This window comes from Malaya genurostris, chromosome 2, assembly GCF_030247185.1.
Source record: "Malaya genurostris strain Urasoe2022 chromosome 2, Malgen_1.1, whole genome shotgun sequence".
Lineage (NCBI taxonomy): Eukaryota > Metazoa > Arthropoda > Insecta > Diptera > Culicidae > Malaya > Malaya genurostris.
Window position 1 is genome coordinate 77,611,480 of NC_080571.1, and position 23,561 is coordinate 77,635,040.

General features: G+C 36.8%; 1 protein-coding gene across 1 annotated transcript in view; it reads left to right on the forward strand.

Moving 5' to 3' along the window:
* Positions 1–2,919: 2,919 nt before the first annotated feature.
* Positions 2,920–23,561, forward strand: part of LOC131432590 (zinc finger protein rotund-like) — a 310,007-nt gene continuing 289,365 nt past the window's right edge. Inside the window, exon 1 of the mRNA XM_058598946.1 lies at positions 2,920–4,315. Within this exon, the coding sequence (XP_058454929.1) occupies positions 4,178–4,315 (138 nt within the window). The 5' untranslated portion in view covers positions 2,920–4,177. The remainder of the gene's footprint in view (positions 4,316–23,561) is intronic.

A 23,561-nucleotide genomic window follows, 5' to 3' on the forward strand; every position in this document is an offset into this window, starting at 1 on the left:
TCACTAAATAATTTTAACTGCATGGTAAGATGAACTCATACGAGTCAAGTAAATACTTTTACGTAAATTCTTACGTATCGAAAATACTTAATGTTCTCTTGTCTTCAATCGTTCTTTTGAAGAAGAATCCATGCTTGCTACTAAGCTCACGCATATACATGGTTAGCAAGTTATTCAATACATATACATATAACCTCATGTTAATCATTCATAATTACTCATGATTTATAGCTCTAGTGTAAGAGTAATCACTAACAATAACGATTGAATTAGCATATATTCAAAGTGTGAAGAATTCGAAAATCCAGTACGTCCAGTCTTTTTTACAAGCCAATATAACGAGAGGTAAGCCCACTGCGCTCAATCATTGAAAAATGTTCTTGTTTCTATGTGTCCATTTTTCTTGGTACGCTTTGTGCGATGGTTCGTTCAACTGAAGCGTATAAAATTTTGCGCGCATTTTATGACGCTACATTTCACCTTAAGAACGCCGATAAAAGGCACATAAGTTTTTTTATTAAAGGGAACGTAACGAATATTTAATAAAGTAATGTGCTAAATTCGATGTAAAATTAAATTGGATTGCATAGAATTTTCAATGAACAAAGCTGTATATTTCAAAAAACGCCTAGAACTGTATAGTAACTTTCCATTCAATTGACTGCTCCAAATATGTGCATGAAAATTGATGTAAATTCACAAACTATTTTTATCTGTGCGGTTTCAAAATTGTAGTAACTTAGTTAAGAAATATGAACGATTATGGAGACGAATTACGAGGATAACAGAAAAAAGGGTTATATCATAAAATATTTCTAACAAATTTTCAAATATTTAATCCAGTTGCCAAAATATTGGGAGGGCATGGTCACTCCAATAAATCTTTTGGAGAGTCAAAAAGTGCTGAATTCACAACACAAAAAAGTTTTAATGGAACTGTTTGGATGACAAGAGAAAGGCATTATCACACCATCATGTGGATTAAGAAAAGTTTTTATTACAATCATCAATGCGTTGCAGGCCATGGTAACTCGCTCGAGCAACTCAACAGTTCAACATAATCCGCCAGGTGAACGTAAAATGTTGATTCATATTTTGAACGATTGTGTCGAATGTGAATCTCCACTCTTAGAAAAAATAAAATTTACGCTTGACTTAAATTCAAGCATGCCGTAATTTCTTCGATGATGACACAATATTACATCTTCTAACATGTAAAAATGAATTTTGCGTCTGTATCGATGTAAGCTTCAGTAAAGTTAACTGTGAAGTTAATGATATGATTTATCTTTACATGCTTTCAATTACGAATGTAAGTGAATCACGACGCTTTTTTTATGCGCATCTATATAGATGTACATTTTTTCGAAGTTTGTGCGTAATTCTTTAAATGACTGAAATTTTACAAGTATAACTTAAATCTGTACCGAACACACCCAGTCTTTCATGTAGTAACGTAAAATTAGATATTTCAACACGTAAAAATTAATGAAATTACATTGAATCGACTGTAAAAATCTCTCATTTGTTATGCTCGATGTAAATTTACACAAGTTTGTATGTGTAGCAATGGTTTAAACTCGAACATAGTTGCTTCAAACAAATGTTGGAAGTTGAAGAAACATTAACAAAAACAATCATTGGAATTACTGGGTTTGTTTTCGTTGTTGCTTATTTTCACTATACAGGTTTTGGTGTTTATGTCAAAATCAGAAGTTGAAATACGATCCTTCATCTCAATTCGATGCATTTGCTTCATCAAGGCTGAGATGAAAATTGTTGTTGGTAAGTATTGCACATTTTCGCACTAATTTTGTTGTGATATTGCGTCTTAGTACCGAGTCGAAGCTATTGGTTTCGATTGCATCGAAATTCATTGAAAAAACAAGTGTAATCACTCGGCAAATAAGATAACTCTTGGTACTATTAGCCTGTTTCGGATCCAATAACTTCGCGGTCATCGGTTTACAATGAAAAAAACTTCCCAAAATTGCTTTAGAAAATGACAAACTGATAGTGCACGACTATAAGTCAGACAGAAGTGCCGATGAAAACCAACTACCCTGTCGTGAAAATTCCCGTCGGAAAGTCGTTCGATTCCGCTCGGAAACCCGAAAGTTACGTTGCTTCGTTCGATGCGGTTAGTTGCCAACTAACGTACTGCCCCCGTTTACAACGGTCTTATCGAACGGGGATTCGATGGCTCGGACAGAACACCACCAATACAGCGGCACTACCGCAATCTGTTTGTGTATCGAACGCGAGTGGGGCGGGCGTGAGCTCAACCTGCAGTTCACAGCAAGAACCATAACAAAACATGAGCGAAAAAACGAGACAGCAGGTGGTTCTTCAGTACACATGATAATCTGTACCGCGTGATGCCCCCAATTCGTGCACAACCACTTTGCCAACGTGATGTCACGTGTTCCGATCCAGTATCGAACGAGGGAGAGAGAGTGTGTGGAAACTAAGTTCGGAGAGAGACTCTCGCAGCTTCCCAGCGGGAACCTTACAATTGTGGCTTCAGGAGTGGAGTGGAGTTTTGATGATTAGAAGAACCCGTGCCATTCTAAATCGTATGCAGCAGTGCCCAAAAGCGTGCGCGTGTTAGTGCGAGCGTAAAAACTCTTTGGGGGGAGCGCACGTGAGCACCGAGAGAGTATCAACCGAAAACTTCTTTCAAACTTTGCTACTCGTTATCAACAAATAACTTGATTCGGTTCGTTATTTCCCACTGTTGTAGACGTGTTTTTTCCCGTCCTGCCGCTCTTTTTCTTGGCCTCTACGCTTTGCGCAAGAAAGAAGGCCGATCCGGAGCATCCACACAGGGACTACCGGAGCTGCTACTGGAGCTGCGGGTTTTGTTGGTACGACAGGAAAAAAACGGCAAACCCTGGCACACTCGTGAACGGACGTTCCTCCGCAGAGCACACCAACCGGCGATCGGGCGGATATTGTTGCATTTGCCACAGTTGGCCGCGGCGAGCGACGGAACCCCTCATGTGAGAAGAGCAAGCAAAAGTGTAAAGCAACGAACAAAAAAAATAACCGGCAGATCATTCCCGGTTTCGGAAGTCAAGGAAAAAAAACGGTCATCAAACAGTCTTTTTTATCCGTTTCGTCAATCCCCGAGGACCTGCGGCGATCCATCGACGCAAACGACGGCTGTTAATGCGTTGATTTTCTTGTTGCTGCTGCCGCTATTCGGTGGTTCCGCGTGATGTTTTGTTTTTTTTTGTTTCTTTTTTTTGTGAGCCGTGAGTGTTGTGTACCCGAGAAATGTGATGGAATGTTTTTTTTTGGCAATCAGGAATCATTCGACTCATGTCCGGAGAATCGAAAAATTTTTGCTGCAATTACCGATAATGAGTTGTAGTGGCGGTTGACAGAGTGCCAAGCAGGCCTTGGAGTTAATGAGCCGTGACTAAGGTGCGTGTAAAAGTGACTAGGCGAGTGGTGGGAGTGTGTGCGTATGGGTGGTCCTGTGACAATCGTGACAAGCTCAACGAACATCGGTTGTAAATCAAGTGAGGTGAATGTGTAAAAGTGCTTGCGAAAAAAAATGTAAACAACATTAGTGCACAAGAAGTGAAATGATAATTGTGTCAATCAGTTTTTTTTGCCGTCCTGCTGAAATCGATTTCGTGCAATAATGCTGATCGACTCGGTTGCCCTCGTTGTCGTGAGAATGCCCGAAGGAAAGTGATTTTATGTTTAAGTGGTTCATTCATTAATTGTGATTAAATTGAACGTGGCCGGCAGGACTTGAGGCACCAATTGGCAAAGAGTGCGTGCCGAGCCGGAGTTGGTTTCCGGTTACTCTAAATACTTAAGATTATATCTCTTATGACCCCATGGTTGTTAACGTAATAGTTTTCGGTTTCAAAAAATAGCAGAATGGCGGTAATATAACGGTTGCATGTTTAGTAGCATCAAACAGAAAATTAACCCCAAAGTGACGTTGTTACTGGAGAATAATTTCCCCAACATAGTAAAATTTCTACGCTAACCAATCAAGTGAATCTAGACCGTCACTAGGTTGCAGGTAGAGGTAGAGTTAGAGTTCATCGCCCTACAAACTAAATGGTGCAATGAGCGATTGCGATACGTCGAGAGAGCTGCAGCAATTTGTGACCGAAGTGTCAGTGTGCATGGAACTAGTGCCAGAGTTCGAGATATGTATCCGTGGTATCGCGAGGCACCGCTAAGTGTTGGACAGATCTGCAGCCCACTGGCGGCGGGTGGAGCGACGGCTTCGGCAACCATCAAAACCGAAGTAGGCTACAGTGATTGTATGCTGGATTTCCACAGTAAGGTTGGTAGTAGACTACTGGCTTTTCATATGTTCGATTGATGTACATAGTTATTTTACTACAATATTAAGTTGTTTTTATACTGCCTGAACTTATATTGATGTTATATATATGATTTGGTTAGTACCATGTGGACATCATTTGCTTCCGCAATTCTAAGATTTTTGTGTAGGGAAAATTCTAAACCCACTTGTATTGTGTAATGGGGAAAAGGAACTTATATACTAGCTTACTAACTACTACAGAGAGCGAATCGATTCAATTGAAGATTGCATCGATTCTTGTCGGAATTTGCTTATAATATTATGTGACATTACATCTAATGGTTCTATATTCTGTGTAACTCATTTGTACTAAACCAGGGAGGACGCTTCAAAATCATTTTCAGAATTTTATTCTGAATCCTTTGAAGCGTTTTCTTCCTGGTGGAACAACAACTTGACCAAATTGGTACTGCATAAAGCATGGCTGGTCTGAAAATTTGTTTATAAATTAACAACTTGTTTTTTAGACAGAGCTTAGAATTTCTGTTTATAAGAGGATATAAACATTTAATATATTTATTACACTTTGCCTGGATTCCTTTAATGTGATCCTTGAAAGTGAGTTTTTTGTCATACGTTAAACCTAAGTATTTAGCTCGATCAGACCATATCAATTCCAAGCCATTCAATTTGAGAATGTGATTATTGTTTGGTTTAAGAAAAGAAGCTCTTGGCTTATGAGGAAAGATAATTAATTGCGTTTTTGCTGCATTTGGTTTAATTTTCCATTTTGACAGATAATCACTGAAAATATTTTGTAGGCGACTGCAGATCACTCTTAGATTTCTACCTGTGGCTAACAGACTTGTGTCGTCACAGAATAGCGATTTCGGACAACAAACGGGTAGATTTGGAGGATCAGAAGTGAAAATATTATACAAAATTGGAGCTACGCTCGAACCCTGCGGAACCCCTGCTCGTACGAATAGCAATTCAGATTTACAATTCTGATAGCTAACCTGAAGAGTACGATCAATTAAATAATTTTGAATCATTTTGATCTTATAAATAGGAAACTGGAAATCAGACATTTTTGCTATGAAACCTTTGTGCCAAACACTGTCGAATGATTTTTCTATGTCTAGAAGAGCAACTCCAGTGGATAACCCAGAAGATTTATTTGCTTTTATCATGTTCGTTACTCTGACAAGTTGATGAGTAGTTGAATGTTCATGGCGAAATCCAAACTGCTCTGATAAAAAGAATTCTCATTTATATGAGACATCATTCTCAACAAGATATTTTTTCCAAAAAGTTTACTGATAGAAGAAAGTAAGCTAATTGGTCGATAACTTGATGTTTCTGCTGGGTTTTTATCAGGTTTGAGGATGGGAATTACTTTAGCGTTTTTCCATCTTTTTGAGAAGTAAGCTAATGAAAAACACTTGTTGAACATTTTAACCAGGAGTCTCAAGGCAACATCGGGAAGATTTTTAATAAGAATATTAAAAATTCCATCATTACCAGGAGCCTTCATGTTTTTAAGTTTCCTAATAATTGATTTAATTTCATCAAAATTCGTCTCAATAATGTCATCGTGTGATAACACTTGGGTTGAAAAATGATCATATTTCAGTGAGACTTCATTTTCAATAGGACTCACAACGTTCAAATTAAAATTGTGGACACTCTCGAACTGCTGAGCAAGTTTTTGAGCTTTTTCGCCATTTGTAAGAAGTATTTGATTTCCTTCCTTGAGAGCAGGAATTGGTTTCTGAGGTTTCTTAAGAACCTTAGAAAGTTTCCAGAAAGGTTTAGAATATGGTTTATTTTTTTAACTTCTTTAGCGAAACATTTCGCAAAAGAGTAAATCTATTTTTAATTTCTTTTTTTAAATCCTTAACTATGTTTTTCATAGCAGGATCACGAGAACGTTGATATTGACGTCGACGAACATTCTTCAACCGAATGAGCAGTTGAAGATTGTCATCGATGATAGGAGAATTTAATTTAGTTGGAGCTTTGGGAACTGAAAGATTCCTAGCTTCGATCATGTAATGATTCAAATTATCAATTGCTGTGTCGATGTCCACAGAATTTTCTAAAAAAGTTTCATGATCCACATGATTTTCAATGTGAGATCTGTAATCCAACCAATTAGCTCTATGATAGTTGAATATAGAACTAATTGGATTAATTAAAGCTTCTTTGGAAAGTCTGAATGTTACAGGGAGATGATCTCAGTCAAAGTCAGCATGTGTAATCGGTTCACTACAAATGTGACTTTGTTCCGTTAGAACCAGATCAATTGTAGACGGGTTTTTCACGGAAGAGAAACAAGTCGGATTACTGGGATGAAGAACTGTGAAGTAACCAGCTGAGAGTTGATTATGAAGTATTTTACCATTACTGTTATTTTGCCTACAGTTCCACTGGACATGCTTAGCATTTAAGTCTCCTATTACGAAAAATTTCGATCGATATCTTGTGAGTTTTTGCAAATCGCCTTCAAAGAAATTTAATTGTTCGCCGGTGCATTGGAATGGCAAATATGCTCCAGCGATGAAATAAATTCCATGAATGGTTTCAACTTCGATTCCCAAGCTTTCAATAACTTTAGTATTGAAAGAAGGTAAAATTCGATGTTTAATTTGCCGTTGGACAAAAATGGCAACTCCACCACCCATTCCAGTAAACCTGTCAAATCGATGAACCACATAATGTGGATTACTTTTCAATTTGACATTTGGTTTAAGGAAAATTTCTGTCACAATGGCAATATGGATTTTGTGAACTTTGAGAAAATTATAGAATTCATCTTCATTCGATTTCAAACATCGAGCATTCCAATTTAAAATATTCAGATAATTATTTAACATCACTGTTAAATTTTAAATTTATTATAATTCTATTTGCGAATTGCCATCCGATTTGAAATGCTTCAAAAAGTGATGAAGTCGAATTCATTCGGATGATCATTTGAAAAAGTTGATCTTGTAGGTAGATCATTTTATTTTCAGTTATATCGCCTAAATCAACTTCATTTGAAGAAGCGAATGGCATTGAAGGAATATTTGCAGGTAGACTGCCATTAGAAGAAGATGATATGGCCGATCTACCTTTTAATAAAATGTTTTCGTTAGAAGATGAATTGCAAGGCGGCCCTGTGTTTTGATTATTTACATTAGAAGAATTAAGTGGTAGATTTCTACCTGTTATACTGGCATAACTGACATTAGAAGAAGATGATGACGAGGTCGATCTATCTGCCAATAAATTGTTTTCGTTAGAAGACGAATTGGAAGGCGTACCTGTTTTTTGTTTTAAATTCGAAGAAATAAGTGCCTTAGAAGAATTAGGCGTGGCATTTGTAACGGTTTTTTGATTTTCAGGTATGTTCAGTAAATTTAAGGTCGTTGATTTGACTTGTTGTCTAAGCGAACGAGCGTTTAAAATTTTTTCCCTGACAGAACATTGCAATTTGAACATGAAAATTTATCAGTGGTTTCATTCATTGGACAAACGTCTTTCGAATGCGATTTACCACAATTCAAACACCGTATATCCATATGACAATTTTTGGTTCCATGACCGAAGCCTTGGCAACGACAACATTGCGTTAAGTTTGCAATACGATTATAATTGAAATGAAACGTACTTTGTCTAATGTTTTCAAATTGTTTACATCACTTCGATTGAAGTGTATTAGGTAAAGTTCATGGAAAATTCCAGAGCGTGGTTTAGAAGTACCATTCGTTCTTTTTTTCATAAGTATCACTTGGGAAGGGGCAAAACCAAGCAATTCTTTTAGTTCATTTTTAATTTCATCAGTACTTTGATCATTTGATAAGCCTTTCAAGACAGCCTTGAAGGGTCTGTCTGATTTTATATCATATAAATAAAATTTATGAAGTTTCTTGGACAAATATCGAACAAGACGTTCGTAATCTTCCAATCCATCAACCAAGACTCGACATTCTCCTCTTCGTCCGATTTGAAATGAGACTTTTACTTCTGGGAGAAAAGTAGAAAGCTCAGTACGGAATGCTTTGAAATCGGAAATCATCACGGTCACTGGTGGCATAGATTGATGTTTCTTCCCAGAACGACAATCGTCCATTTTGGAAACTTTTGAAGAATTTTCTTCTATGTCGCCACAATCGGATTCAGGAAGAATCTCGTAAATATAGTTAGACGGCATAGAATCAACGGAGGGGAAATCCGTCCGTTGTCTTTTATTTTTACATTCAGATTCTATAAGATCGTGAATGTTATTATAAAAATGTTGAATAACGGATTGTGATTTATTCCGTATTGAATTATTTTTAGCCTTAGGCTTGTTGCCTTTTCGGTTGGACGCAGGCATTTTTGAAATGAATGAAATTTTAAATTAAATTGACTAGGGTAAATTAGTCTTCAATTAGACTCCTAGTTTGGAAAAGTCTTGATAAAGACTAATTTTGTGGTAGTCTTAATATAGACTGATTAGTTCGAAGAATAGTTCTTTGAATAGCAAGCCTTAAGAAAGGCTGATTAATTTCTCAGTCACTCTAATATCACTCTTTGTATAGCCTTGAGAAAGGCGGACTAATTGTTAGTCTTTGAAAAGACTGTTAGTGATTCAGGTAGCCTTGAAAAAGACTGAAGCCTTGAATCAATGAAACTCTAAGTAGAAAGAAAAAAAATTCCAGGAGCCAAGATCTATACGCGTGCGGTGCGAACGACTGTTCAACACCGACTGAACAACTTTAATATCAGTATGTCCTCCACGAAACCATTCGCCATCGCAGTACAACTACACGCAAAGAAATGAAGCATGTTTAAATCACCAATCAGTTAATAGATAGATTATTATTTTTTTTTTGTTTTGATTTCAAGCCAGAATTTCATTGTTTTGAACCAATTTCTTGTTGTTTATTGTTGATGAAAATAACTTTATTACATGCCAAAAAAAGTTGAGTTGATGTCATCGGCAATGTCTGTTGATTAAATTTTGCTCTACCTTTATATTTATATATATTAGAATTGGAACTATTTATCTATGATTTTATTTGTGTAATAATGCAGGAATCAAGAATCAGAACTAGTTGGCTCAAGTGGCACGTTCCTCTAGTTTTTTGGAGATCTGAGCCTTGCCGTGGCTGCACATTATTTTTCTGATGGGAAGGGAAGGATAGAAGGAACATTGAAGGAGAGTGTAAAGTCAGTGGGGTAGGATAACAGCACCACACAAAATAAAATAAATCATTCTGCATCCACGAAAATTTGCTGAACGTTTTGCGGGTGCCAAAATGCACATTTTATAAAACCTCCAACCTCCGAGAGGATTAGGAGATTTTTCAGAAGCGACACCATTCCGCTTCCCAATGCAGAACGATTCGCAATATGAATTGAACAGAAGTAAATTCGGCACCCCATAAGGAATGCCAAACAATCTGCTAAAACATGTAGATACAGAACGGATTCATTCACTCCAGAAAGAACGATGAACTCCTTTGACTACTGCTACTTATCACATTGGGTGAGAAACGATGGAATATCCTTCAATTTTTGCTAACCATACACGGAATCAACCATGTATGAAGAACCAAAACCCCGGATACGAAGTTGCATATCAGATGCTATGAAGTACGCAATCTCACTTACACAAATCACAAAAATAATATCCAACACGCTGAATAGTATCCATGTGATAGCTGAGTTTGCAATGTCCAGTCAGAGCTCTAACCAGAATCCTGCAATGATGCGTGGAAAAATGCAATGTACATTTTGACATGTTCAGTCTCAAATCTCGCGCAAGTTTGCTAGCTATACCAGTAACTGGTATGTTCAGATGCAGCCCTAGAACCATTCCTATGCTTTATCCAACTAGTTGACAGTGATGAAGCTGGATCTTTCATTCGTAGTACCAGCTCTAGCCAACTCGTCTGAGATAGTTGATGACTGACAATTTCCAGCATTCCAACTGCAACTGTATCAATCTTATGAGGTCCTGTCTCGTAGGATGAAGATGCAATTGTTACATCATCCCGCATTTGAAACTCAGATACTTGAGTGAATTACGTAGCCATCTCAACAAGCCTATCAAGATATGACACTTCGCTTGGCAGCGAGTATTATGAGAGCAAATAAATAGAAATGAATTTAGTATAGATGGGTTTAGCTCCATTGGAATTCATATAATATGAAGAATATGAAGCCATCGCTCGGCGAAGACCGGGTAAAGACAGTCCCAGAAAGTATGGACGCACTTTGATTTCGCTGTAAATAATTCATAAGTATTAGATATTCAAATTTCATTCGATATACTGATAATATTAGACTACAACAACATAATATTATTCTCAACATTTGCTACTTAGCCATTGTAGAATAACTGGCGCACCTTCTTGCGAACGTTCCTCATTAAATTCCGTACAGACTTCTTTACGACAAGTTTTGACACTTTTTCCAATCTTTTTCGAACTGTTGAATGGTTTCGCCTGCCGAGGCATGTTTCCTAAGATGTGCCTAAAATTCCTCAATTGGTCGAAGTGGTGGGCAATTTGGTGGATTCATGTCTTTTGGGACGAAAGTGACATTTTTGGTAGTATACCATTCTACCGTTGATTTCGAGTAGTGGCAAGAAGCAAGATCTAGCCAGAAGACAACAGGATCCTTGTGGCTTCGAATCATGGGTAGGAGTCTTTTTCGTAAACATTCCTTGATGTATATTTCGCTGTTCATTGAAGCAGTGGTGATGAAGGGTTTCGAATTCTTACCGCAGATACAAATTGCATATCAGACCATAGCTTTCTTGCCAAATTTTTCGACTTCAATCGATGTCTCGGACTGGTTTAACACTTGCCCTTCTCGCACCGTACAATATTGTGGTCCCGACAAGGATTTGTAATCGAGTTTCAAGTAGGTTTCGTCGTCCATGATTATGCAGTTCAAATTTCCAGCAAGAATCGTATTGTACAGCTTTCGAACCCTCGGCCTGATCGATGCTTCTTGTTTCGGACTACGTTTTGGTTGTTTCTGTTTTTCGAAGATACAAACGTTCTTTAGCACGAAGAACATTTGACTTCGAAGTGCCCACTTTTTTGGCCACATCCCGAACCTCCTTCTTTTGCTCGAACGCCTTCAGTATACGTTTATCTAACTGAGGGTTAGCAGGACCTTTCTTTCGACCCGTTTTCGGTTTATCCTCAAAGGTGTTATCCTCACCGAACTTCTTGATTACATTTCGCTTGGCTTTTTCACTTACTCCTTCCATTTTTGCTATCTTTCTCAGTGACAGTCCGCGTTCTGTGCACCATTTGTACACAATTTTTCTACGTTGTTCTGCTGAAAGTCCACGGATTTCGATACAAACTAATGGCAACGAATAAACAACTGCACAAGTGGTTAGAGAAGAGTGTAAACAACAGGACGCAACAATAAAAATTGACAGATTCTGAACCGTTGCGAACCATACTTTCTGGGACAGTCTTTAGTAACGGGAATAATGATTCGCACACTTATTAGTGTAATAAAACGATAATATAAATGAACTGCATTCTATAGGAAATCGTATATTTGTTGATGTAAAAGCTTCTTCTTGTAAATTCGGAAAAGAATGGTACAGAAAATCATTTCTGTTGTGATCAGCAAAAGTACACGGACAATTTTAGTCAATGTATATGAGTTTGGAAGCATCAATCGCTTGGAATTATGGAAATTTCGGAAATCTTATGATAGGTAGTAAGCAGATGTGGAATATAAACCATACAAAGAATGAAAGAATTTCAAAAAGTTTATTTGGTCGGTCGCTTCGAAATTTCATGCTTCTTGATGTATTTAAAATTCATTCAGCAATACCATGTTGGCGGAGTAATATCAATAGAACCAGCAAATAACATTAACATATATGTTGTGATTATCAATAATTATAAAACATGTCATGCTGCTGATTATTTTACCCTGTTTAGCTTGAATATCATACACAGAAGTAACAGCCCGGGTAGAAGCGATTTTCAAACCAATTATTAAAACCAAACATCTCAATGGTAGAAAATAACATTATTTAGTTTGAAACAAGAGTTTGAAATATCAAAAATCATTGCAAAGTCTGCATGAGAAAATAGCAACAGAATATAAAATTCTACCATTGTAACTTCAAAGTAATAGCAAAATATTTATGGAAGACGAATTTTTCAGTAATTTGATTTTCTAGCTTTGAGAATAGTAGGGCAACGGCTCCCTATTTCATCTGAGCTCCTATTTCCATCTCATCCCTTCACCTCATAACTTTGAACATGAATAATATTTTACATCCTACCGGAAGCAAACTGTGAAATGTATTAAAATGATTTGAAAAGCTATTGTCACACTTTCCTATTGAAAGAAATGGTTTCAAATTCTTCGGTGATCGTTTTTTTTTCATATAAAATAAACTCACTTTTCAATTTAGGACACATTTTCGTCTCAAGATTTACAGTTCGTCATGTTTCTGAATATCTACTAATCGATTCGTCTCAAAACATGATCACTATTTCGCACAATTACACTACCATTGAATGCTGGATGACTTCATAATTAGTTATGTTCACTTGCCACTTGTTTAGTTAACGATTAAAAACTTCAAAAATTACCCGACAAGCAATAAAAGTCTTAAAAAATATGAGATGAAAGTTTTTCACTTCGTTCACTTGATTGCGCTTTGTTTTCATCTCTTTTGGTTTCGCAAAGTTGCCAAGTTATCTCATAATGTTACAAAACAAAAATTGTTTATCTTCCTCAAATTATTATCAAAAAGTATGTTTTTGGTATCCGTGACATTAGTTTAATTATATTATTGATATTAATATTTCAATAAAACTGTTTTGGCTTCCAATATTACCAGGAAGAGCATGTTAAATACTAATGATATAATCATTGTGGCAAATCTAGTAGCACTGGTTTCATTCCGCTATACGACAACATAACGCTGTGAAGTGTGTGTGTGTTTCATCGGCTGTGCACAGAGATGCCAGATATTTTCATATAAAATATGTATTACTTTGCATAGAAAGTCTATATCTGTTCTATCTGTTTTTACTAATAAAATGATGTTAAAAGATAGTTCTTTAGATTTCCGTAAGCCATTGCCCTATTAATTAGATAATTCAACGAGTAAATTTTTTACCAATAATAATAATGTGGAAAAATCCTGGTGGGTACGGTTGTTTCGTTTGAGTAGTATATCAGGCAGCGGTGAGGCAGTCGGTCACCAGAATGTCTGCCCAGCCATATTTTTCATAGCTGGCTGCGTTTAGTCAGCCATCTGGCAGCCATGCGTATGCGGGTGAGAGTGTAATAGTGGAATATTTTGTTTTGATTGCTGTCACCATTGCTAATTTATAGGATGACTAAAAGATCAACGATAGGATGGATAAAAATCCATTGAGATGAAATTAGGAGCAGAGTAGTGAAAACATCATTAGTATTTTTAGCTGTTTTATAAATATTAGTTGAATTTTCAAGAAATGTGAATCTATTCTCAACGTGGAGCAAGGCGAATGAAGCAGTAATAAGAAATAGTTACAGTGATTTTATTGGCTAAATCGGGGTTTGAAGGCGACGTCCTTACAAATGAGATGAAATAGGGAGCCCTTACCCTATATCATAAGAATTTCTCTTATCTTATTCTGATGCAGTATATTCAATTGTATTCCATTTGAAATAGGAACCACTGGATTAATTGTACTTAATGAAATTGGTATGCCTCATCAATAACGAAATAAGATATAATAACAAGTCTTGATGCTAAATAGAATTTGTCTAATCTATCAAGAAGATTCCGTCGATTAAATATCAAGAAAATATGAATTATTTCTATGACAGCACGGGAACATCAAGACAAGATTTGATGGTAATATTTGTTATTATTTTGATTTTCATTCACTATCCACATCTACCCAAGTGCAAGTATTGCTAGGGCAATTCAAACGCGCCTTTCAAACGCAGCGCCTGCCGTGTGCTCAAACCCTGTGCTCCTGTTACATCCATAAATTAAATTCATGTCAAAAAGCGTTTTTTTGAGTTTAATAAAAATAGTGCATCATCATAAACATCATCATCAGCATCAACCAGCTGGAAGTAAAACAATGTCTTTTGTCGCTCTAATCACTATGTGGTGTAAAATATTTTTCTAAACTAATTTTGCATGGAGCATTGCTATTGCGTAGAGAATGCTGTCAAATTAACAGTATCAATGTGATTACGATCCAAACTTAGTATTTTCATGAAATTTTCATCTAGCATTTATTTCTCTTAATCTAGTATTCATTTTATTGCGAATGAAACAACGGTTGCGAAATCGAACACGGGATGCATCAAACGAGAATATATGTTGAAACTACGTGAACCGCAACGTAACGAAACCGGTATTTTCCCCAACTCTGTTGATAAGGAGTGTTAAAAGAGCATTTCCCAAAGATACAAAATAGACAATGTTCCATGTTGACACGCGTAATTTTTAGTTATAAATTCTTGTAGGATTGCTGTTGTTACTAATTTTCACACCACTCAGCGGGGGATCAACGATTTCAGACGTAGATCATGCCATGTCTTATATTGATCATATGTGATTTTCCTCCACCAAGATTAAAGCTGATCGAATCATCCAATGATTGAACTTACATGAATCAAGAATCATTTTTGCTCAAAATCACTACCGATTTTGTGTGACGGAAGATCCGATCCGCACCGATTTTAATCGATGTGATTTAAAGATTACTGATCACTGATCAGAAGTGATCTTTATTAGGAAAGATCACAAGCGATCTTCTTCGGCAGTGATCTCGATTTGATAAGGTTTTGAACTTTATATTCTCAGCCATGTATACTACACTAAGGAAATATTATTCCTTAGTTAAAGACATAATATATCGGTGTACTCCAAGGAGAATTAAAACAGATGATTTAAATTTTTCATCAATTCCCATCAAATACTTTTGTTAAATTATATAATTAATAGTTTTGTAGTTTTAGAGATATTTTTTAATCTAATGACAGCATGTAATAAATTGATTTTTTCCTCATATTTGTACGGTTTGTCATACATATTGAGTATGTATTGAGATGAATTTAGTTTAATTTGAATTCGTGACATGTGGCATAGGGGAATGGAGGGTCTTTGCTAGTGTGACAATTTGTGACAAAGTCACAAATCAAAAATGACAAAAAAGCGTGACATCTTTCATGAACAGCCCCTAGAATCATTTATTTTTTCATTAAACAACCTTATATTGTGCATTGCTATCACTGGAACCGTAATCTTTATCACAGTAAACATGAATACAAATGGAATAATTTTTCAAATCAAGAAATTGTAATTCCTAATTCGTTGTAAATGTTGGTAAAATTCTGGAACTAGCATTCAGATTGTTCTGCGTGCACATTTCACGCACGTTTATATAAATAGGACTTTTCATGAAACAATTTGTTCTCTTCCTAGTAAGTAACAGATTGCAATTCTAAACCGTTTATTCAGTTTATTTTTTCGTGCAGTGCATATCGAGAAATATTCCATATATTTGGAGTTGTTTGGTTCAGTGTACTGATTAGGAAAGCTGTCATACGTGCATTAAAAAATTTATAGTGTATTAGTAACCTCTTTTGTCACCGCACTTTACTGTGATGTCCCTCGTAAATCGCAAGAGTGATCCGTATTGATATATAGTATATTTAGTTGCTTTTCTGAATTCGAATAATTTAAATTTGCTACAACTGATCGATAAGCCCGGTTTGTCGAGTGTTCGAAACCCGACCTGGAAGAATTATTAGTGGCAGAATACTCGAAAAAGATTTCCGTTTGAAATTACTATTCCAGAGGATTAAATTATATACAAAGTACCCACGATTTTCAGCTGACAACGGAGAACGTTAATTCTACTACATCCAAATTTCTGTTCTAATAGTGTTTTTCACTATGGTTGTGATATGTTAGTCACCTTATTCGGAAGCTTTTTTTTTAAATGCGAATGTAGTCAAATTAAAAGTTTATCTGTTTCTGCGATTTCGTTCGGCCATGATAAATTTCATCCCTTTTGATATGATTTTTACCCTGAGATTGTGACCACTTGTGCATTGGCTATCTGATATATGATTTTGAAACAAAATCTTCAATTTCGTATTCTGTGTCTTTGTATTTTGCAACATTACAACAATATATTTTATTTGCAATCAGGTCATTTATGCATGATAAAAGTCTATAATATGGTGAAAATCAGGAAAGTTTATGATTACAATATCGCGTTGATTGTAGAAGAGCTTGGAACACGAAGCAAATAATCAAATCGCGACTATCTGAAATTGAGATTATGGTTATTCCAGTTTTTTCATTGTACTTCTGATCTTACTTACTTTGACAAAGAACCGATTCCTCTAATAGAACTAACAGTTCGGCTGAAAAGTTCGTATCGTTTAATAGAACCACACATTTTTTTGCCAAAACTCGTTTTTATTATTCAACATAATTGCCATCAGAGGCGATACAGCGATTATAGCGATCTTCCAACTTTTCGATACCATTTTTGTAGTACGATTTGTCCTTTGCCTCAAAATAGGCCTCAGTTTCAGCGATTACCTCTTCATTGCTTCTAAATTTTTTACCAGCGAGCATTCTCTTGAGGTCTGAGAACAGGAAAAAGTCACTGGGGGCCAAATCTGGAGAATACGGTGGATGAGGGAGCGATTCGAAGCCCAATTCGTTCAATTTCAGCATGGTTTTCATCGACTTGTGACACGGTGCATTGTCTTGATGAAACAAAACTTTTTTTTTCTTCAAATGAGACCGTTTTTTTTTTAAATTTCGTCCTTCAAACGCTCTAATAACGCTATATAATAGTCACTGTTGATGGTTTTTCCCTTTTCAAGGTAGTCGATGAAAATTATACCATGCTCATCCCAAAATACAGACGCCATAACCTTACCGGCCGATTGTTGAGTCTTTCCACGCTTTGGGTTCGGTTCATCGCGTGCAGTCCACTCAGCTGACTGTCGATTGGACTCCGGAGTGAAGTGATCGAGCCATGTTTCGTCCATTGTTATATATCGACGAAAAAAATCGGTTTTATTTCGATATAACAGCTCCAAACACTGCTCAGAATCATCAATTCGTTGTTGTTTTTGATCGATTGTGAGCTCACGCACAAAGCTTTCTCATATCCAAATATTCGTGAATAATATGTCCAACACGTTCCTTTGATATCTTTAGGGTGTCGGCTATCTCTATCAACTTCACTTTACGGTCATTGAAAATCATTTTGTGGATTTTTTTCACGTTTTCATCGGTAACAGCCTCTTTTGGACGTCCACTGCGTTCATCGTCTTCGGTGCTCATATGACCAGTACGAAATTTTGCAAACCACTTACGAATTGTTGCTTCGCCCGGTGCAGAGTCTGGATAACACTCATCAAGCCATTTTTTGGTATCGGCGGCAGTTTTTTTCATCACAAAAAAAGTGTTTCATCAACACACGAAATTCCTTTTTTTCCATTTTTTTCACAATAACAAAAGTAGCTTCACTCAAAATGCAATATCTCACAAACTAATAATCAGACAGCTGTCAAATTTATACACGTATCTTTTGAAGGTTTGTACTAACTGAAAATGGTATGGATTTAATTCTAGTGGCGCTCTCTCATAGAAACGATACGAACTTTTCAGTCGATCTTTTAGAAGATGATTCGAACGGTCATCTTTGGTTTTGTTGTTTCGGGCACGGGTGGGTGCCGGTACCACGATTTTTTAATCATGAAATAATGAATTATGGCTTCTCATGAAATTTCATGAGCAGAATGATTGATATCATGAAAAATGTGTTATTGTTTATGAAATTAATCGTTTTGATTATGAAATCATGATTTATTATTCATGATAATCATGATTCATGATTTCATGATTTTTAATCATGGTTGCGAGAATAGATTTTTATCCATGGGCGTATTTCAAGAAATTATCCGTAAATAGTGTCCAATCATTGATGAGTTTGTTGAAATTACCAAGGAGATGCTCAAAGCTAAAAGTCGATCTGTGAAAACGAAAAATATATTGTAGTACAATTGATACTAAGATATTATATACCAAAGAATGTATTTGCTTTCACTGACTAATAGATATCCAGTTTCATCGACAACTCTTGGACATTCGGAAAGTACACTGCTTTTTGATTGATCGATCGCAGTAGTAAAGCCAATGATTCTTTCCCCTTCAGCTGGACATCCTCGGCAGGAGCAAAATTATTCTACAGCCAGTTTTTCCGTGAAGACAATCGCGTAATTTCTTCGTGTACTAAATACAATAGGATAAGCATTTTTATAAGAGAGCAACTGTCATATAGAATACTTGCCGTCTTCAGAAAGATTGAGAACATCAGTTCTTAATTTGAAGGAAATATTTTCTTTTTTTTTGGAGCAAAAGTTTTAGTTAGGCCAGTTTTTTTTTAGCTTTTACGTTCCTAGGATGGTAGTAGATCTCCTGTGCAAAAAATTTGTATTAACGATCAATAACACAATCTGTTTATTTTACTGATAATTCCGTCGGGAAGCGATCAGTTATCAACTGGGAAAATTGAACCATGTCTAGCGCTCGTACCCGTACTGTATTTTACAGTATGGTTCTGTTATTTTACCCAAATACTGTAAAATTTGTACTGTATTTTAATATTGAAATGTACTGTATTTTTCGAATCAAAAATTACTACAGAGTTTCAAATTTTTAACGTATCGAATTTCGACTTACCCCAAAACAAAGCACCAGAAAGAAATGTGACAACAAATAGTTAATATAAATGGGCTATGATCATTTCGCGAAAGCCGTTTCACCGAATGCCATTTTGACGAGAGCCATTTCCCCGAAAGAGTCATTTCACCGAAGCTTGCAGCTGTATTTGATGCGGCTTCGGTTTTTAATTCTTGCTAACAGTTCGGCTGAAAAGTTCGTATCGTTCAATAGAAACACACATTTTTTTGCCAAAATTCGTTTTTATTATTCAACATAATTGCCATCAGAGGCGATACAGCGATTATAGCGATCTTCCAACCTTTCGATACCATTTTTATAGTACGATTTGTCCTTTGCCTCAAAACAGGCCTCAGTTTCAGCGATTACCTCTTCATTGCTTCTAAATTTTTTACCAGCGAGCATTCTCTTGAGGTCTGAGAACAGGAAAAAGTCACTGGGGGCCAAATCTGGAGAATACGGTGGATGAGGGAGCAATTCGAAGTCCAATTCGTTCAATTTCAGCATGGTTTTCATCGACTTGTGACATTGTGATTGTGAGCTCACGCGGCACCCATTTTGCACAAAGCTTTCTCATATCCAAATATTCGTGAATAATATGTCCAACACGTTCCTTTGATATCTTTAGGGTGTCAGCTATCTCGATCAACTTCACTTTACGGTCATTGAAAATCATTTTGTGGATTTTTTTCACGTTTTCATCGGTAACAGCCTCTTTTGGACGTCCACTGCGTTCATCGTCTTCGGTGCTCATATGACCAGTACGAAATTTTGCAAACCACTTACGAATTGTTGCTTCGCCCAGTGCAGAGTCGGGATAACACTCATCAAGCCATTTTTTGGTATCGGCGGCACTTTTTTTCATCAAAAAGTAGTGTTTCATCAACACACGAAATTCCTTTTTTTCCATTTTTTTCACAATCACAAAAGTAGCTTCACTCAAAATGCAATATCTCACAAACTAATAATCAGACAGCTGTCAAATTTATACACGTATCTTTTGAAGGTTGGTACTAACTGAAAATGGTATGGATTTATTTCTAGTGGCGCCCTCTCATAGAAACGATTCGAACTTTTCAGCCGATCTGTTAAGAACGCGTTACAACAATTTTGCTAAATTCTGTTGATTTTAAACAAATGCAAATTGTCTCCACCAAAAGGATATGTTTTACACATATCCGTTTCCTAAAAAAACAATAACTGAATTTTTGTGCAAAAACGACCTTAATCCACCTAGCAGTGAGATGATACCTTTTTTTTATCAATCCACGTGTGTGTTTTGTATGAATCTTCTTCGGTGTTTTAGCTCTCATGATATTATTTTAATGACCGTCGTTTTAAGGGGCAGTTTGAGATTTTAATCACTTATTACTCTGTAATGTCTAAACTGCAAATCGTATCGACTTTGAATCTAAACGTGTGATAATCGTTTGAACAGGCCATGAGATGTCGAAATAAGTTCCACTTTAGAGATTTTCGTCATTATTTACGGTATCTTCAGAGTCGGTATTCAGGAACCAGCATAACCCAAAATAATTCGTATGGCCATAAATTAATATGACGAATGATTGTATTGTTCTATATCGATTTGAATTTGAAAAACTCATCACTCTGTTATTCCAGAATCGGAAGTCGGAGTTTGAAATGTATGATTGTATGATCTTTTAATTTGAATTTTTGTTTATGAAATTCGATCTGGCTTTCATTGAGAAATCGATTGAGCTTTGAGAAGCGATTCGATACCGGGACCGGAATTCGAAAAATCGATGTAACTGAAGTCAGTTAAATTCACCTAAGGAGCTCTATAGTTTACATTTGATTCAAAATTTTTGAAAATAAGTAACATCTTTGAGTTAAATTTTTGGGTACCTTCCGAATCGAAAACTGAAATGAGCTTATTTGGTTATCGACTATCCAAACCTGCATACCCGATAAACCTGATTAATTAATGTGAAATGGACATTATGATATTAATAACCCAGTATCTTCTAAACCGAAAGTCGGATCTGACTAAAAAGCAAGATGTTTTATAGGATCTTAAGACCTTGCATTTGAATTTGAGATGGTTCTCATATTTCATTTAAATCTTAGATCGGTTCAGCCATCTACGAAAAAAATGAGTTTCATTATTTTAATATCATTTCACCTATCAGCCTATAGCTCCGGAACCAGAAGTCGGATACAAATAAAATTCAGGAATCTTGTTTGGGAATACACGCTTTTTCATATGAATTTGAGTTTGTAGAAAACGGTTGAGCCATCTCCGAGAAAAGTGAGTGAAATTATTTGTCAAACACAAATTTGCTGGTCTCGGCGACCTGATTCGAATGGTATATGGGGGTTATGTTCTTCCAGTATTTATTGCTGTAAGTAATTTAAATCAATATAATTATGGAATTGTTTTTGGACTAGGAAATGGGGCCAAAGTTGCCATCATCTGGTTTATATGTGTCATAATTCGAATCGTTCCAGTCATCTCTGAGATATTGACCTCTTTGTTGACAACAACACACTCACACACACACACGCGCGTACATTTGCTCAGTTCGTCGAGCTGAATTGATTGGTATATGAAACTCGGCCTTCCGGGCCTCGGAAAAATTTTCTAAAGTTCAAGCGAATTCTATACATATTTTTTATGTATATAAAATAGATAAAAAAGACGACAAGAGGCGTGTACGAATTGAGTTCACCACCACTCTATTTCTGAGCCCTAATTGGTTGTGATCACAAACAAAGGCGATCTCGCATACAATTAACAAACGCAAATCTTTTTGAAATTAAGATTTTTTTCAACTTCCCTGAACTACGGAACCTTTTTTCTCGCCGAAACAAAAAGAAGACCATACCATCGCATCAACACTCGGTTCGCTTCTGCTCCGACCAGAACCTGACCAGAAACCAGTAGCGCTGTGTCAGGTCGTTTGGGACGTGACTTTTGATTAAAAATTTTATGAGCCATACTCGTAAAATTACACACACACACACATGCTTCGTCGGACTGCAAATGAAGTCCGAATCCTGCTGCCTTCTTTTCCCCTCTGGGATACGGCTCTCGGTTGCATTCATCCGGACAGGTGGATTTTTGCCACCGTAACCTAATGACCCTCCGCAAAGAATGATCGATCGTGCGATCTGTGCGATTCTGACAGCCGGAATAAAAACGGGTCTGAAAATAATAAACCGCCTGCCGACGGAGTGTTGTTGTGAAATGATAATGACATCAACCTCAAATGAAGCCACGAACGGCCGAATCGAGTGACGTTTCGTCGTGTAAACCAGCCGGCGGTGAGAAGCTGATCAATGGCGGGTGGTTGGTTGCTCGGGGGTGAGTTTTCATTAGCGAGGAAGCCACCGTCACTGGCAAATAACAATGCAGAAGGAATCCCCGGGTGCAGCAACCACTTTGCGAAACAGTGTAATCATTTTTGAATTAGCCACCATCCCCACCACCATCATCAACCGCTCGTTCTCGTGTTCGACTGGCCGGCCGGTTGGTCTGTCTGTTTGTCCGTACGTCCTTCCGTCTGTCCATTCGTTTCGATGCGTTACACAGTTCCATGAGCACGCACACAGAACAGAACATATTCATATAAACTGCTCAACTACCGGGTGTGCGAAGCTTGCAAGTTGATTTCGTCGTATTGGCGATTTAAAGCAGTAATTTTGAACAAGTAAATCAGGGCTAATTATGCTTGCTTATACTCACATTACCGCGCCGCCGCACATGAATACAGTATTTTTGTCGTTAGTTAGGTTTAATTTTATCGCAGGCTTTGAACGATTTATTCTGCCGGAAAGTTTCTCGGAGTCGGAGTCCGAACTGGCAGTGCTGGGCGATGCAGAAATTGACACTTTGTTGCGGAAGGGCTGTAATTGGACAAGATTGCAGTGCTGTGCAATTAAGATATCCCAACGAGCTGGGTGTGACTGACTGCGGTTCGGAGTATGTGATAGGGTAGATTGAAGATGGTGATTTGATGAAAGTAGTATAACGAAGCATAACGCGGTAAAAATATCACCTTCAACTTCATCCCATTAGCATTGTTATACTTTAAATTTTGTCTTCGACTCGCCAGTCCATAACGGTTTATGTTGATGCCACTCAGCAGTTCGACATAAACCGCTGAGCAGACTAAGTCACTAGACACTGACTAAGGAGTGTATCGAAAATAAGCTATCCACAAATTATTCTTTCAAATTATAATAAAAAACGATATTTTATTCAAACTAAAAATGGATCCTTTATTGTACGAGATTAAACTTGAGCATACTGAAAACCGGATGAAATTTAAGTTATTCCTTCACGAGTTTTCGAACTTTTGATCGAACGCTCTTCATCAAGTTTCGGATAAGTGTTGCATTGCATTTTTTGACGCTGGAGCCCACATTTTTTTGAACTCCTGCATGTCCCCGGTTGCCTTACCAGTCTTCTCTTCATGATTGCCCAGTAACGTTCAATTGGTCGAAGATGAGGGCAATTTGGTGGATTGATATTTTTCTCAACCAAATTTA